This window comes from Lasiodiplodia theobromae (assembly GCF_012971845.1).
Source record: "Lasiodiplodia theobromae strain AM2As chromosome Unknown scaffold_18, whole genome shotgun sequence".
Taxonomy (NCBI): Eukaryota; Fungi; Ascomycota; class Dothideomycetes; order Botryosphaeriales; family Botryosphaeriaceae; genus Lasiodiplodia; species Lasiodiplodia theobromae.
Window position 1 is genome coordinate 586780 of NW_023336388.1, and position 15561 is coordinate 602340.

At 56.0% G+C, this 15561-nt stretch overlaps 3 protein-coding genes across 3 annotated transcripts; 1 reads left to right on the forward strand and 2 right to left on the reverse strand.

The window, feature by feature from the left end:
- Window positions 1-318: 318 nt before the first annotated feature.
- On the reverse strand, window positions 319-2497 carry LTHEOB_6401 (Carbonyl reductase; the record flags this gene model as incomplete). Its single annotated transcript, XM_035515654.1, has 4 exons — window positions 319-911; window positions 1011-1307; window positions 1982-2111; window positions 2471-2497. 4 exons carry the CDS (start codon window positions 2495-2497, stop codon window positions 319-321), a joined length of 1047 nt encoding a protein of 348 aa, XP_035372984.1.
- A 994-nt stretch (window positions 2498-3491) lies between these two features.
- On the reverse strand, window positions 3492-4336 carry LTHEOB_6402 (Antigenic cell wall galactomannoprotein; the record flags this gene model as incomplete). The annotated part of the gene is made up of 3 exons (XM_035515655.1): window positions 3492-3656; window positions 3767-3944; window positions 3996-4336. 3 exons carry the CDS (start codon window positions 4334-4336, stop codon window positions 3492-3494), a joined length of 684 nt encoding a protein of 227 aa, XP_035372985.1.
- A 4654-nt stretch (window positions 4337-8990) lies between these two features.
- Window positions 8991-11168, forward strand: LTHEOB_6403 (uncharacterized protein; the record flags this gene model as incomplete). The annotated part of the gene is made up of 1 exon (XM_035515656.1): window positions 8991-11168. One exon carries the CDS (start codon window positions 8991-8993, stop codon window positions 11166-11168), a length of 2178 nt encoding a protein of 725 aa, XP_035372986.1.
- Window positions 11169-15561: the final 4393 nt, after the last annotated feature.

Consider the following 15561-nt stretch of genomic DNA (forward strand, 5'->3'; position numbering starts at 1 on the left):
CCACGACCATGTCGGACTCGCCCGAGATCGGGGCAGAATATGCAAAGCGATGAAATAGTAGTGATGAACAACTCCGGAAAAGTAGACAATGCGGTATACACTCCAACGAGAGGGCAAAGGCGTTTCCCGCACTTTCAGTATTGGCCGACAGACGAAGATAAGAAAGCACCTGATGCGTAGCACATCACCCTCAGGCAGGCATCTGGCCCTTCAACCAACCGACAAGGAAGCACAACAGCGCAAAGAGGCCATATTGAAGTTTTAGTCTCGACAGCACAAAGACTTTTTTTCACCCCGCCCCACCCCATCCCAGCGCACCTACCACTCCACCCCCCTCTCCCCCTCCCAAAACCCGCCCACGACCTCCCCGCCCTCCCTCCCCAACGCCAACCAAACCGGCGTCCGCGCCCCCTCATCCACGCTCTTCACCCCCTTCCCCTTCGTCATATCCGTCACCACCCAACCCGGGCAACACGCCTGCACGCCCCGCGCCTCCCTCCCTTCCTCCCGCGCCACGACCGCCTCCCACCCCGCGACGGCCTTCGTCATCGCTATCACGCCCGCTTTACTCACCGCGTACGCCGCGCTCGGGAAGCCCTTTTCCGCGTGCGTGCCGCCGGCGCGCACGCCGTCGGTGAAGACTTGCATCAGCGCGGTGGCGGGGGCGGTGGCGGCGAGGGGGGAGTTGGGGGTCATGGGGGGTTGGGAGGAGGATTGGGATTGGGGGTACCGGGCGGCGGCGCGGAATTCGTCGGCGAGGGAGGGGGGGTACTTGGAGAGGGAGCCGGCGATGCTGGCGACGTTGATGAGGCGGGAGGAGTGGGAGGGTTTGAGGAGGGGGAGGAGGGAGAGGGTGGAGTGGAGGGTGCCGTGGTAGTTTGTGGCGAGGGTGGTGGTGGCGACGTTGGCGTCTGTTGGGGGGTGGAGGCTGTTAGTTTTGGGTTCGTGATGGGGGGGGGGAGCGTGAGCGGGGGGAGGGGAGGATGTGGGGATGAAGGGGGAGCACGCACCGAAGCCCTCCATGGCGATGCCGGCGTTGTTGATGACGACGTCGATGGAGCCGTGGTCCTTTTGCAGGTCGGCGGCGAAGGCGTCGATGCTTTCCTTCTTGCTGATGTCCAGCTCCTTGAAGGCGAGGCTGACGGGGCCGCCCTGGGCTTTCAGCACCTTCGCATTAAGCAGCTGGTCATCTGACTCGAGCGTCTTCAGCGCGGCTTCTCCGCGAGAGGCATCGCGGGCGGTGAGGTAGATGATGAGGGGTCCAGTGTTGAGGGCAGAGCCCGGGTACTGGAGGGCGAGGTTGCGGACTGCGGTCGTCGATCTGCCATGTCAGTACCAGGCTCCGATCATCCGAACGGAGCAGCGATAGTCAGGGGAGTGGGACATTTGTGTGGAGGGATGTTGCTGTGGAGCGTTGCGCAATCGTGTGGGGTGCTGTGGCTGCGGGGTAGCTCTGACCAATTGCGAGGCCGATGCCCTTATTGGCGCCTGTGACGGCTGCAACGCGTGCGTAGTTGGTCATCTTGGGCAATATCAGTCTCTTGATTGTGATTCCACTGTTTGTCGGAGGCGGAGTTGTTCCCCGGAGTTTATAAAGACGTGATGTTCGCGGACGCTAATTTGTCAGCCGTGGTATTTCCAAGCGTCACTGTGGGGCAGCCCCGTCTTGACGTCAGCATCCATCGTGGGAGCACGGTAGCACGGGAACACGCGAGGCGGGGGAAAGAGCGCTATGAGGAATGTGGATTATCAGAAAGAAAAAGTACAATGGCGGGGTAATAGCGAAATCAGCAGCGGGTATCCATATCCAAACAAAAAATCATCCGTTTCATCCCAGCATTACAGCCCTCCACAATTCATCCCATCATCGGCAATAGCGGCTTTACATGGCGGGTCTCTCGGTCTTGCTGACGATCCAGAATGCATCTATTACGCTTCATCAGCACACTGCACGAAGAAATATTCAAAGGCGGCAACTTACGCAGCACACCGGGGATCCAGCCGAGGATACTCAAACAGATGTTGATCAGGAAGTCGGCGCCGCAGCCGCGCTTGATGAAAACGGGAACAGGCGGCACGAAGAGCGCCAGGAAGTAGAGGAGGACGTCAGACTGTGGTAAGCGTCGTCAGCGACTAGCGTTTTGGAGTAGTGCGGAGTCATGATTCGTGGAGCTTGATGTTGCTTGAGTGCTGATTAGGCACGTCCGAGCGCGTCGAGGCGTGATGCAGGTGACTCCATCTCACAACGCCGCACACCGCCAGACAGACCGGAGATGCTCAGCGCCCAGCCTCGCATCTGCTCGACAGCAAGGGATCGAGAGGCTCTCTTGCGGAGGTGGAACTTGTGGGAGCCGCACCAGCGACGCGTTGCCGACGCATCCATCCGTCCAGCAAATCGGCGATGAGCAGCACGCGTCGCGCCGTCGATGTCCCAGCTCAAACCAGATATGCCAAGGGAAAGGCGACTCACCGTCGAAGAAGGCGGGCGGTTGGACATATTGTGTGTCGAAGTAGTCGATATTTGAGTGTTCAGAGTAGAAGATGCGTTTCGCGTCAAACGGGCAGAAGTCGCAGTAGATAAGCAGTGCAAGAGTAGATTCGAAATGCCTCAGGTGCTGCCCCGACCCTTAAATAAAAGCAACAAGCTTTGAGGCAAAGGCCAGGGCCAGACGCACCACCAACAGCCCGATGACGCCGAGCGATCCGGATCGCGGCCCGTGCGGCAGTGCCGACAGGGGGCTGCGGCGAATCAGCGCACAAGCGTGACGTCACGGGCGTGGCGCAGAGTGGAAGTCGGCACGGGTTGTACGGGCGCGAGTGAGGCTTGTTTGCCGTGGTCCTGGTGGTGGCGGTGCCGAGCAAGGCTCAGAGGATGTTTGCGCGTCGCTGTTGAGGCGTGGTGCATGAGGGGCGTGTGATGGCGATGGCTGTGATGAGAGTGTTGCGCTGTGGCAATGTCACAAGGTTTAGTGTTTCAACGCTGCAGCTGGCGGGAGGCAGGCAACACTCAATCATCTTTTCCTCTGCTCAGTCGGAAGCTCGCCTTTCGGATGCCTCAGCGATTCTTGACTCCAAGGATATTGCCGTGCGGTAAATTTTGCATTGTCCACGCGATGGCCACAAGTGGGCCGCGTGAAGCTGGACGGCCGTCGGGGTCCGCGGAATGCACGCTCAGGGCTCGCGGGCGGGCCGAACTTCGGTGGAGTCTAGCGCCAGAGAAATATACATGAGCACGAAAGTTAATGAGCGCCACCACTTTCGTCCTCCTCTTCTGATTCAAGGGCAATTAAATGAATAAAAAAGTATGGTGAGCAATAGGCCCGCCGCCCCATTCCTTTCTTCAGCCACTATCAACATTGCACGTGCATTCATTTATGACATTTCAACATAAATTGACATTTTCCTATACACATGGATTAATCATCTCGTGGGTTTGAATTGGAGCGCATGCAAATGACTTCCTTTCCATCCATAAATGAAGCAGCGATGCTTCAGTTACCGCTTCCATCATCGAGCAAGCCGATAAGGCCTGGCGGAATTGTGATGAGTCCGCCACGACCCTGATACACAGCGATAGTTTCATCGAATTTGGTTTGAATTGCCTCGTTGATGGTCGTGGCAGTAGATGTGAGGGCTGGATCCAAGATGGCAATGGTCTAACGAGGTGTAAGTATAGAGTTTGCGGATTTTAATTTGCGAAAGTATGACACCGAGATGCTAGATATCGTGGCAGCTAAGGGAGAGAAACAAAACAACTTTTACTCACAGCGTCGCCAAGCTCCTTGGAATCCTCCTTCTGGTCTTCGAGGTTTGACCTCAGAAGAGAGATGACATCAATCAGGCCGAAGCCCGCATTGTCGAATTCCGGTCTCTTGGATTTGATGTTGTCCAACAAGCTATTAATCTGCGGCTGAAGTTGCAAGAATTGCTGGCCAACAGTGGCGCTACACGTAGGTCAGTAGCCGGTCTAAGTAAGGTGATCAGGGGTGAAGTACGAGTCCGTGAGATTCAGCTGGTCCGTTGCTTTCGCGACAGCAGTTGCGTCGGTGATGGAATCGCCAAGATCATTGGTTGCTGACTGGATCTTGAGCAGCTGAGCGATACCTTTCAGACCACCGGAGTACTCGTTCAGTGTCGTATTGGTCGTCTTGAGGTTGTCTCCGATGGTAACGAGCGCCTGGGTGAAAGCCGCAGCACCGGATGGAACAGCTTCACTCTCACTGGTCTCGCTTGAAGCTGGCAGTCTTTTGTCGATGTTCTGTCTGGCCGGGGCCGTCGGCATGGCCAGGGCGGCCGATGAATACAAAAGGGTAGCCAGAAGAGTACTGAACTGCATGGTGGTGAGACGTTTCTTGTTTTGGATTCTTCGAAAAAACAATTATTTTCGGGGACGGAGTACTTGACTGAAACCAAACCGCGAGAAAAATTTAAGCCCTCGAAACGGGCGCTGTGCGGTTAAAAGAGGCCCTGGATCAACGCGAAAACGTGTCATACCCGGGCTGAATCCTGCTGGTTTCCAGCAATTCGGACCCCTCATCACGGTAACAGCAGGTTGCAAATTCCCCCGCTCAGCGCACCATTTCCTCCTGTGGCAATGATGAGCAGACCAATAATTACAAACGCACATGATAGCGAGTAACGAGGGGAGAGAGAATGTGATCGGCGAGATGTGGAGAAAATCCGGGGTAGTGGCGGGAAAGATGAGCTTAAACTACCCCACATAGGCAGTTCGGAGCTTGATGTGGTTAGTCAGGAACAGGGGAAAGACATTTGGCGCGTGCGGAGATGCAGGTCCACATCTTTTGCCTCGGCTGCACAACCGAAGCAGCTGACAAGCCTGCGTGGAACGTCAAATAGGCTTTGGCATATTACTTTGGGTGAGGCTGCCCCGGAAATTTCGAGAAGGGAGATATTCAGGCTGCCAGGTCTATTTTGACAGAGTTGGGATGGAGTGTTGTGAGCAGATGAGAGGAGGAATTGATTCTGTTGCGTTGTGCGCAACCTTCAGCTGAAATCTGGCGGAGAGGTCAGACCAGGGCTCCCCTTCTTGCATTTCAGCCTAGCTACTTCTCCACACATCCCCGATCATTTATTAAAGTGTGGCCTCATGACCCCGCTCTCGGCTCAGAATACCGCAATCGTCTCATCCCATCATCCGTTTTCCTATCGGGTCTGGATCTGGCAGGGGCAATGCTTTCGCGCACCTTTCATGGAAACAAGTATAGTGTTCTCGATGCTTAGCGGATGACGCATACTCGATGGGAAGTAAAACCTTGTTCGGTTTGGCCAATTGAAACGCCTTAATGCTTTGTTGGCACTGCAAATGACGCACAGATGACCAAACTAATATCTACCCAGAATTATTTGATTCCACTGAAGAGTCTGGATTGGTGGAAGGGTTTGTCAGCGTTGCATCGCCGCACTGCTTGCCCAAAAAGGTAATTCGTATTTTGAAGAACTAAGCTGGGATGTAAAGCAGGGTTGAAATGCTTCGTTCCATGGAGAATTGACGTGAGTCTCGCTTGAAGTGCGGTGGATTAATTATTGTAAGTGCCCTTTAGCAAATTAAGTTTTAAAATCAATCAGCCTTTCTACAGATCACAAATACATAGAAAAAAACAGCGGATATGTCATTTACTTTTGGCTATTTCTATTCGGCATGGTATCTCTATACGGAGAATTATATGACAGCGTTCGATGAGAAGGAAAGGATTTTAAGGGGGACTTTTGAACACAAAAACAACTTGACCGCCGTTCCAGGCTAGAGAGAGACGGTGCTCCTTACGGTTGACCAGTGAGATTGTAAGCATATTGGGCTTGCTCTCATGTTTGAAAGATGATCGCTACTTTCAGAGGGCCTGCTCTGCTGGCCAACGCCTCGGTTCTCTCTTCTATGGATTTGAGATCAAAGGTATATCTTTTGTCTGACGTGGATTGGTTGTTGTGACGTTAAGATCCCATGCTGCTCACGAAGAATAGACTGCAATTCGTGGAAGCGCTCCAGCTCTTGGCCATGAAGCATTGAATCACGACGAAATCCAGCGCTTCCTCTTCGTCATGCCTCCCTTTCATGTCTTCATAGGTCCATATGTTGTTGAACAGGGTTTCGCCGAAGTTCTCGTCTTGCCTCTCCTTGAAAAGTTCGGTCAAACATGGTAATGTCATCGATGTATACTTAGTAGAAAGAGAAGAGGGATTCTGATTAGGGGAAAAACAGAGAGTAACGGTGGACTTTAGATGCCTGAGGAGAATTCCCGAAAAGGACTCTTACCCACTTCCATCTCAGACGGATGCCATCAATGCCAGTTGGAAGAGAGGACCTTAATAAGCTTCTGGCGCACTACTACAGTCGAGGCCGAGAACCCCCCAACGTTGCCATTACAGGTTAATGGATGAGATCCCACCACCGCTGGGGCCTTCCGTCCTTCACAACGTGCGTGCAAGATGGCCTTCCCCTTCCGCTTCCAAGGCGTTATTTTCTTTCCATCCGTGTCTATCTCTCTTGGGCATACGATTTTCTTTTACTCAAGCTTGTTCACCCAATTTCCAGTCCTCAGGCATGCTGCGTTGGGCTCCTTTGAGCCATCCATCAGGAAGGTGCATTCTCCATTGGCGCAAACATTTCCCATCTATCCGCCTTCCCGCTGTGCCAAGTATGTCCAAGAATATTCTCAGGGGCGAAAGTGTGTGGAGAACAGAAGGGATTTGCGGCAGTGCGGAATCGAATCGAGGGCCGGTCTGGACCTGAGAGTGCTGGAGTGGAGTGCTGACGGCAGGGTGTCATCAAGGTGGAGCGTTCGGGCGCATGAAGAAAGAGAGAAAATGCGACTGTGTCGATGCGCGGCGCTGTGTGTGCTGTAGAGCATCTCAGGTACGTGAATCGTTGGCGGCGGAGGCAGCGACGGCAAGAGCAATGTGTACGAGCAGAGGGGCGGGACGCAGGCAGTACCGGCCAGAGCGGACGGGGGAGGGGCCTATGACTCTCCGGGCGCTGCAGCCTCTGGGGGCGCCGCAAATTTGGACGACCGCCGCTTGCTCAAGCAAAACCGACTAACTTTGAACAGGCCGCGTTGACGTTCGCGCGGCGAGGGTGCCTGGCAGGCCCTGCAACAGGCGGGAGGGGGCCTAAATTAGGCCCTAAAATTAGCGGCGGGGCCCCCCAAACAGCGCCGCTGTGACCCTCCGCAACACTGGCTTATGGACTGCCAGTCAACGCGATCGCTAAATCCACGCCCGCTGACAGCGCTTTTCGCAGCCCCCGCCGCTCATGGCCGCCCACCGAAGCGCAAACTACGCCCGCTGGTGCTGAAGCTGCTTCCTGTGAAAAATTTTCACTTGCCCGCCCGCCGCCGCTGTAGCCCATGGTCACCCACCCTACCGCAAACCAGGTCTGCCAGCGCTGCTGCTGTCGGCGGCTGGCTGGCCGCCCACCCAAGCGCCGATTATGGCAGGACGGCTTATGCTCCGGCTGCCCGCCGCTGCCAGACTGCAGCTGAGGAATGGGCTGGGGATCCCGCTCGCCGCTCCACGCGAGCAAGCTTATGCGCTCTCTGCTTCGGAAATGTATTGCTTTCTGATGACTGGCGCTCTGGTAGTTTTCTGCTGTTTGCTCATTGAAGCAAGCTCAAGTGTTTGCGCGATGGCGCCACTGCCATACAAGCGGCCGCTTTGTCTTCAGTGACCAATTGGGCGGTCAGGAGCGGCATAGGCATTTTCCCCAGGTGAGAGCTAGATCTTCCGGCACGATTCTGCAAATTTGGAGGGTGGCGGCGGAAGATCTAGACCTGTGTCTGCCACGAACGCGAAGTGAGGCCACAGGCAGCCCCCGCCAATTGGCATCACTGAGCACGCGACTTCCTGCCTGAGCGCACCGCTGCTGCCTGAGAGCGAAATTTTTTTCACTCGCCCGCGTCGAGCGCGCGCCCGCTGTCACGACCGCAGCTGATGACGTCACTGGGAGAACCGTCGCTCGTTGTCACGATGCACGTCGCGGGCGGCGCGCCCACGCTAGCGTTGGGCTTTGCTGGCGACGAAAAGAACCAGAGCTTATCAATGCTGTCTTCGGCAGTGATTCAGACTGTGAGACCGCTGACTTGCGCCGTCAGATTCAAGCTTTGCGGGGCGCGCCGCTGGCGTGTGGCGTCCGGGGGTGGAGCGCTCTCCGCAACACCACGCGCACGGACCACGTCAACGTCGTGCGAGCATTGTTTTGCGCCTCGAGGAATTGTGTCGCCATAACGCTTTGCGCGACTCTGAAATCTATAGATAGGACTGAATGCGATCTTCTGTCAAATATGGAGTGCAAGCTGAATCCGCGCGACCTTGATTGCGCCTGCGCTGGCGGCTTGCCCGCGGGCCCCAGATGTTTGTGTATAAAAGCCTTCCGGGCCTCATCGTTCTCCATACAAAACGAGACCATCTGTCTGAGATAGATGCGATATCAGTCAATGATATATACATATTTTGTGTGCTTTCTTGCCATCTACGGCTTTCATCTCTTGAAGTATATTCTGCTTGAGCCTTGCCCGAATGCTCGCCCGTTGTAGACATGCCTCTCATGGCCATTTCGCCCAAGACCGCCAGCTCGCCAGCTTTCATGCATTCCGAGCCTTCATAGGCTGCTTCAGGCGGTTCCGCAGTGGCCATTGCTGCCGAATGAGTGACAGTGTCTTCACCCAGCGCGCAGCACGCAGGCCTGTGATTGGCCAGCTTCGCTTTTCCCGGAGTGAAACCTCACCGTGGCCCGCTAAGCGAGCCTCCACGGTCCATATGGTCGTCGTCCTCCTCCGGCCAACCCTCCTCTCTTTCCTACCAGCTTCTTCGTCGACACCGCGATATCCACGAGTACGTCTGCCGCCTCCCCGCGCGAGCGTCTACACCAGCGATCTTCAGCAAAGTCCGAAGCAGCTTCAGCGACCACCATCTTCACCCGCCACATTCCGCTCACAATCCGCCCACCTCACCTTCTTCACATCCGTCACATCTTCACCATGATCTCCGAGTACACCGCCGAGTTCATGGAGGGCGTCGAGTTCGCCATGTCTCCTTGCGAGATGGAGGGAGTCGAGTTTTCTTCTTCCTCCGGACCCATGGAGGGCATCGAGCTCACGTCGGAGAGCTCCTCCAGTGTCAGCCCGCAGGTCCATGTCGAGGACCTTGCGTCGTCCAACCAGGACGTCCACATGGAGGATGTTTTCCTCACCGACAAGCTTCCGGCTGAGACTTCTGGAGCTGAGAAGTCTCCAGCTATGTGCAAGAGTTTGCGCCCGGGCCCGGACGGCAAGCTCCTGAAGCGCCCGTTTCAGGAAGAGCAGGAGTATGCGATTGATCGCATTAAACGGCGTCGTATCGACAACGACATCGTCTTGGTGTGCCTGAGCACAGTCACAGCCAAGAGCCTTTGGGCCCTCCAAAAAGCTCAACAAGCTTCGTCCGCCGGTGTCCCCGCCTCTAGCACATCGGTCGCTCCCCCCTCTGGTTCTGGTCCCGGTCTTGCGTCTGGTGTCCCGTCTGGCACCCAGGAACAGACGACGGCTGCCCAGGTTGCGCCGGCTCCGGCCTCCGCTCCTGTCCAGACCCCCCAGCCGTCGTCGTGCGCCGCGTCTTCCGACCTCCGCACCGCCCAGTCCGATGATGTCCCCGCCGGCCTTCCCCAGCCGGCCATGGAAACAGGTCTGGCCCCTGTTGTGTCGACCACCACGACCACCACCTCGACCACCACCACCACCGACAACGACGAGACCTCGTGTGTCTCAAGCGCGCCTGCTGCTGCCCCCGCGCCTGCTGTTCCCATGCAGGACGCTAGCGCTGTCGTCGCGCCCGTCGTCGCTTCGTTTGCTGGCAGCTTGTCTGTCACTGATGTCGCCATGACCGGCGACAGTGCTGTCTCCACCGCTCGCCTCCCCCTCCCAGCGGCGAGTCACGAAGTCGAGATGTCCGTGCCTGCGGGTGGCTCTTCGGAGTGGGACGTGGAGATTGACGGCTCTGTCTGCGCCGAGTGGATGCTTGATGCCGAGGTTGCCTTTGGCGCCGACGTTGACGGCGGAAGCTCTGTCGGTGATGTGGAGATGGGCAGCAGCAGCGCCCCTGTTGCTTGCAACAGGCCTACGACCACTAGTCCCTCGTCTGCTGCCTCTTTCGGCTCTTCCACCGTCTCGTTCTCGTCCTCTGCCAGCTCGGCTTCTTCTCGTCTTTTCTCTTCCGTCGCGGCTTCGTCGAGTGTGTCGTCCTCCGCTTTCAGCGCCGGCTCGTCCACCTCTTCGTTCTCCCTCTCTCGCCCGGCGCAGGAGAAGAAGCCAGCTGGTAGTGACGCCACGGCGGTTTCTTCGACGTCTTCTGCCGTTCTGCCCGCCCCCCCTCCTGTCGCTCCGTCTGTTCTTGCAGGTGCATTCCTGGATGACCTGGCGAACGACATCAGCCTCGGAGCTCCCACCATTTCCGGCAACTTGTCGACGTTGGGAGCGGATGCTTCGGCTGCCGGGAAGACGAAGACTGTTGAGAATCCGGCCGCTACTGACGAGGCCATGGAAGAGAGTTCTCCCGAGGATCCCGACCTGCCCGATTACGAGAGTCTGCAGGAGGATGATCTGCCCGACTACGAGAGCGTGCAGGGAGATTTCCCGATCGAGGCCGCCACCCTGACCGTCACCGACGATGCTCCCGCCACCGACGATGCTCCCGCCACCGTCACCGACGCCGACGCTGACGCTGTTGACGCTGACGCTGACGCTGACGACGACGACGACGATCTTTCCGACGATGACGATGTCTCCGACGACGACGACGTCTCCGACGACGACGACAATTCCGTTGACGATGATGGCGACGCCGTTGACAGCCCGCCCGCGCTCCCAGCCAGTTACTCCATCCCGACGACGTCTTACGACTTCACGATGTTCCGCCGCCTGGGTAGGCGCATTCCGCACCCTGAGTGGTTGCCGGAGCTCGAGAAGATGTGCGACTCGCTCGCCACGGGCTGGAAGTACGACCTCGCCGTTCGAGACAACTGGCAAGCCACGCAGGATGCCGCGAACGATGAAAGTCGCTCCGAACGCTCGTTTGACCAAGAGTGCAGGTACTTCGGTACTGCCGTCATGGCTTTCGCGAAGAGGCTCGAGGGCGAGCAGCAGGAGAGGGAAGCCAGGGAGGCTACGGATGCTCAGGAGTAGGTTTCATCAGCCGAGACTTGTTCCCTGCGCCTTGAATTCCTCTTCCGATCCTCCTCATTTCCACCAGGGTGGCTTTTGACGGTTCACGGTTTCTCTATCGATTGTTTTCCACGGTTTCAACTGCTCGTGCCAGTCTTCGGTTTCGCGACCTCGGCTTCCACTTGCGGTTCACCTGCTTCAACGATTTTGGCTTTTTTTCTTCGTGCGGCCTGGCTTGTTTCGACGACCTCTTCTCGACTTCCGAGCCTTTTCTGGGCAACATCCTCTCTTCTCAGCGTTCGGCCTCTCCATGGTTGTTTTCCTCGCTGATGATGCGTTGTCCACGCTGCACTTCTCGCGCATTCTGCGGAGCGCTTCCGGTTTCTTCCTTCCCGACGGCTTTCGTTCTCATCGACTCTTCTGGAGTTGCCGCTGTCACCCGGATATGCTTTGCTGCATCGACATTTGGTTTTTCTTCCTCTCTTCGGCTGACCTCTATCGATTCTCGCGAGCTGCCGGTCACGCCACCCAAAAGTCCTTTTTTGCGCATGCCAAAAACGAGAAACCTTTTTATTTTACGGCGGATATCGACATGCTAGCCTTTCCATGGCTTTGGATCCACGACTTCTTCAGATGCAATGGCCTTGTGGCTTGACGATCACCTCATCGATCGGGCATCTTGTGCGAACCAAAGCTGACGCCTCTTCTTCCTTGCCTTTTCTTCCATTTCGGGTCCTGGCTTCTTCCCTATTCTGAAGCGCGCCCATGGCATTTCGAGGCTTTCAAGGCACGGCATTTCGACCTTTTCTGTTCCGACATTACGGCTTTCTGCGAGCTCGGACTTGTGCTTCCCTCTCTTCTGGTGCTGCGGGGATTTTCGATCATGACCACCATTTCTGATCTGGCACCTTGCACGAGTCCTTGAGCTTACGCCTCTTCTACGACGAGAATCTGCACTCCTCCTTCGGTGCGTCTGGGTACGATCACTCCTCATTTGATCGAGCACCTTGTGCGGATTTCCTGTTCACGATGTTCCTCATTCATCACTGCTCGCTGTTCACGTCCTTATCTCTCTTCGAGATTTTCAGCAGCACAGAGGCAGATGAAAGCTTTGTCAGAACTTTTCTTTTCGAGCGGATTTCCGATTACCGGACCTTCCACCAGCTTGGACTCGCGCTTCTTCTTATTATTCTCTCAGGTGTTGCGGGGATTTCACTCATCGCTGTCTTTCGATGATTACACACCTTGCGCGAGTCCCGAGCAAGCCTCGTCCAAACTTCCTCTCTCCATTGCTGCCCATGCTCCTCCTTACGCATTTCACTCGGGCTTTTAGCATGCAGAGGCTATTCGGAAGGCCGGAGTCAACCTTTTTCTTATGGCGGATTTTCGACACGAACGGTGTACCAGCAGCCAGGACTTGCGCCTTTTCTCTCTTCGGTGCAGCGGGGATTTTACAACACGATCGCTCTCTACTGATCATTGCACCTTGCGCGAGTCCTTGGTTCATTGCCTCGTCATCCTTTGCTGCGGCTCATATCTCACGAGTTTCCTTCTCTCTGAGCTGCTGGCGAACTGAGGCTTCGGAACACCGGTGTCTTTTTTCAGGATTTCCCACATGGCGGACTTTCACGACAGCTTTGTCTTACGACAGCCTGAGCTCGGCGTTTCTGAATTGGTGCTGGGACTCCATCATGCCCATCGAGATCGCTCCTGTGATCACGCACCCTCGACGAGTTCAGCGCTGGCGCCTCTGCCTCATTGCCCAACTTCTTACTCCACTCTCTACAGGGCTTTACCATATTCAAGAGGCAGAGGATGGCAGCTGTCACAGTGTGATTTTCTTTTCTAATTTGATTCACAGCGGCTCCGAACGGTTCTCTGAAAGTCTCAAACATCCACAATACTCTCCCTCCACAACGCAGCAGCGGCGAATCGCTTCCCAAACACGCGAAGACATAACCAAGTCATCACGCTCTCTGAAAGACTCTTCCTTCTGCAGAAAATCTTCAAGCTGCACAAAGGATACAGGACCGAGACCCGAGACGAACGAGCCGCTGGAGACGATCAGCCTTGCTTGCGAAGCATGGATCCGCGCTTCCTTTCCAATGTCCTGTGGGGTTCTCCACCAGATCACCTCTTCATGATCGGACGCCGCGCTTAGGATCTCAGCTTCATGGCAAATGCGAACCAACGCTGCCGATGACCTTGCCCATACTCACAAAAAAATTAATAGCCGCTGCCTGCACTGCTCCCAACTTCCAATCTTCCACATCTCCGAGTCGAGTAACAATCTCCTCTGAACCTGGTCAAACAGACCACGAAATTCACAATCAGCAGAGCGGCGGCAGTTACCACAAAATTCTGGCAAGGTCACAAGCAGGCGACGTCTCACCATTCAGGGCATGGTCGCGCCCACATCGTCGATGTTCCTGCTACCACACCAAGAAACCTACCAAATTCCAAACTCCAAACTCTGAATCTTCGTCGAGCCATACCCTCATCGTGGCGAGACCAAACTTGGTAGCAGGCATGTCAAACCCTCAGTAACAGCACGGAAGGGCGCAGCAAACAGTAAGTTCTCCATTTCCGACTGCCTCAAGCCGCGGCTTTGACTGACTCAAGCACAGAATTTTCTCTCTATTCTCGCTGCGCCGCTTCCTGCCAGCCTTGTGCTGGTTCCTCACCAAACGACACCAAGGATCCCGGAAGTAAATTTGAAACTCCATATTCTGAAGGGCAATGGACGCAACGATCGGACGCAAACTCTCCAGTTCCTCTCCAAACGAACTCGTCCAGACGACCGCTCCAACTGCCCTACAGGAGAAAGCGCGACGCTCCATCGACAGCGCTTCTCCGCCTCGAGCTGCCCCACTATCGCCGCCAGCCACGCAAAACTCCTTCTGCAATCTCTGGCTCCGGCAGCAGCTCCTCACGCTTCCCGCCCTCGAGACCTCCCCTCATCACTGAACCAAACCACATCTCTGACGCCGCGAAACCCTTCTCAATCGGCATGTCAACGAGGAAACGAGGAAACTCGGGCAGAAGCACGCTCCGCAAACTCATGCGCTCAGCTCACCTACCATCCATCCGTCCGTCTGGCCTGCATCTCTCTCCTTCTGAGGCCCAGGACATTGGCGACCTTCTCTGGCACTCACTCCATTCAAGCCACGAGATGACCGGCGCGAACCTCTCTCTCAAGCCGCGTCTAGCCATTTTCGGAGAAGCGATACCGGGATCTCGCTTCCATCCACCGAGCTATCACGAGCACTTAACATGCATGACAGGAGCGACGCGTTCTGCGAGCGCGACAACGGCATTGAACGAATCGAACCTTCAGTCGTTCAACCAAACTCCAAAGGTTCAGTCTCGGGTCTTCAACTCTCTGATCTCCAAACTCTCAGATCGCTAAACCCTCCGACCTTGAGACAGAACCTGGCTTTTCTCATTCGATGGCCATAAGGAACTACCTCAATCCAGTTCCAGCCGGAGTCGCCGCTCGCGGATGCAAGGGGAAGGGAGACGCGCGGTCAAGTCAGCGTCAATTCGAGCAGCTTCAAACCCTCAAAATTCTGGCTGCATCGCTGACAACGACCGCAAAACTCCTACGCTACGCCGCTGCCGATGCTGCTGCAAACCGCAAACGCAAATGCAATCCAAACGCAACGCAACGCTTTCAAACTCTCAAGCTCCAAGCTTGCAGCTATCGGCAGCGGCAAACGCGTCTCCCTTCCAACAAACTAACGGTGAAGAAAAAGGAAAAGGGTAAGAGCGAAGGACGAAAGGATGGGAGCACTAAAGAGGCTCTCGGCGTCAGGAAAAGAGAAGGACGCAAGCCGCGCGCGCCGCCCAGGGCAAACGAAAACTGACTACCCTCTACTTCCAGCCCGCTCACCCTCCAAAGAGCAAACCAAACCTGGGCAGCGCGCGCGGCATCACGGCAAAAGAACAAAAAAAATGAGAAAAGGTCCTCGCGAGCAGCGCACAAACCCACTCCACATCAAAGCGCTCGAATCAAAGCTCGCGAAGGACACCACCGGAGTCCGGCATAAAATGCCAGGACGGGGAATCGCGCCAAGGGGAGACGAGTTCAGCGAAACCGCAAAACGAAACGCTGACGCCCAGCCACTAATCCAAACAAACTGCCTGCCGCCGTCCCAATCTACCATCACCACCCAAGATAAAACAAGGTAAAGGCAAAAGGCACAAGGCTGGGCGACCTCGAAGTACTCGTCTCCCCGGCGTGGACGGGTAAGACCATGGAAATGCCGTGCATCATGGCGCCGTCTGAGGGAATGAAGGGGGGAAAGGGAAAGGGAAAAGGGAGGAGAGGGGAGGAGGGGAGGTGGGGGTTAAGGGGGAGCCCTTCGAGAGGGCGAAGAGGCCGCCGTCAGGGACGGTAATTAGGTCTCGAGAG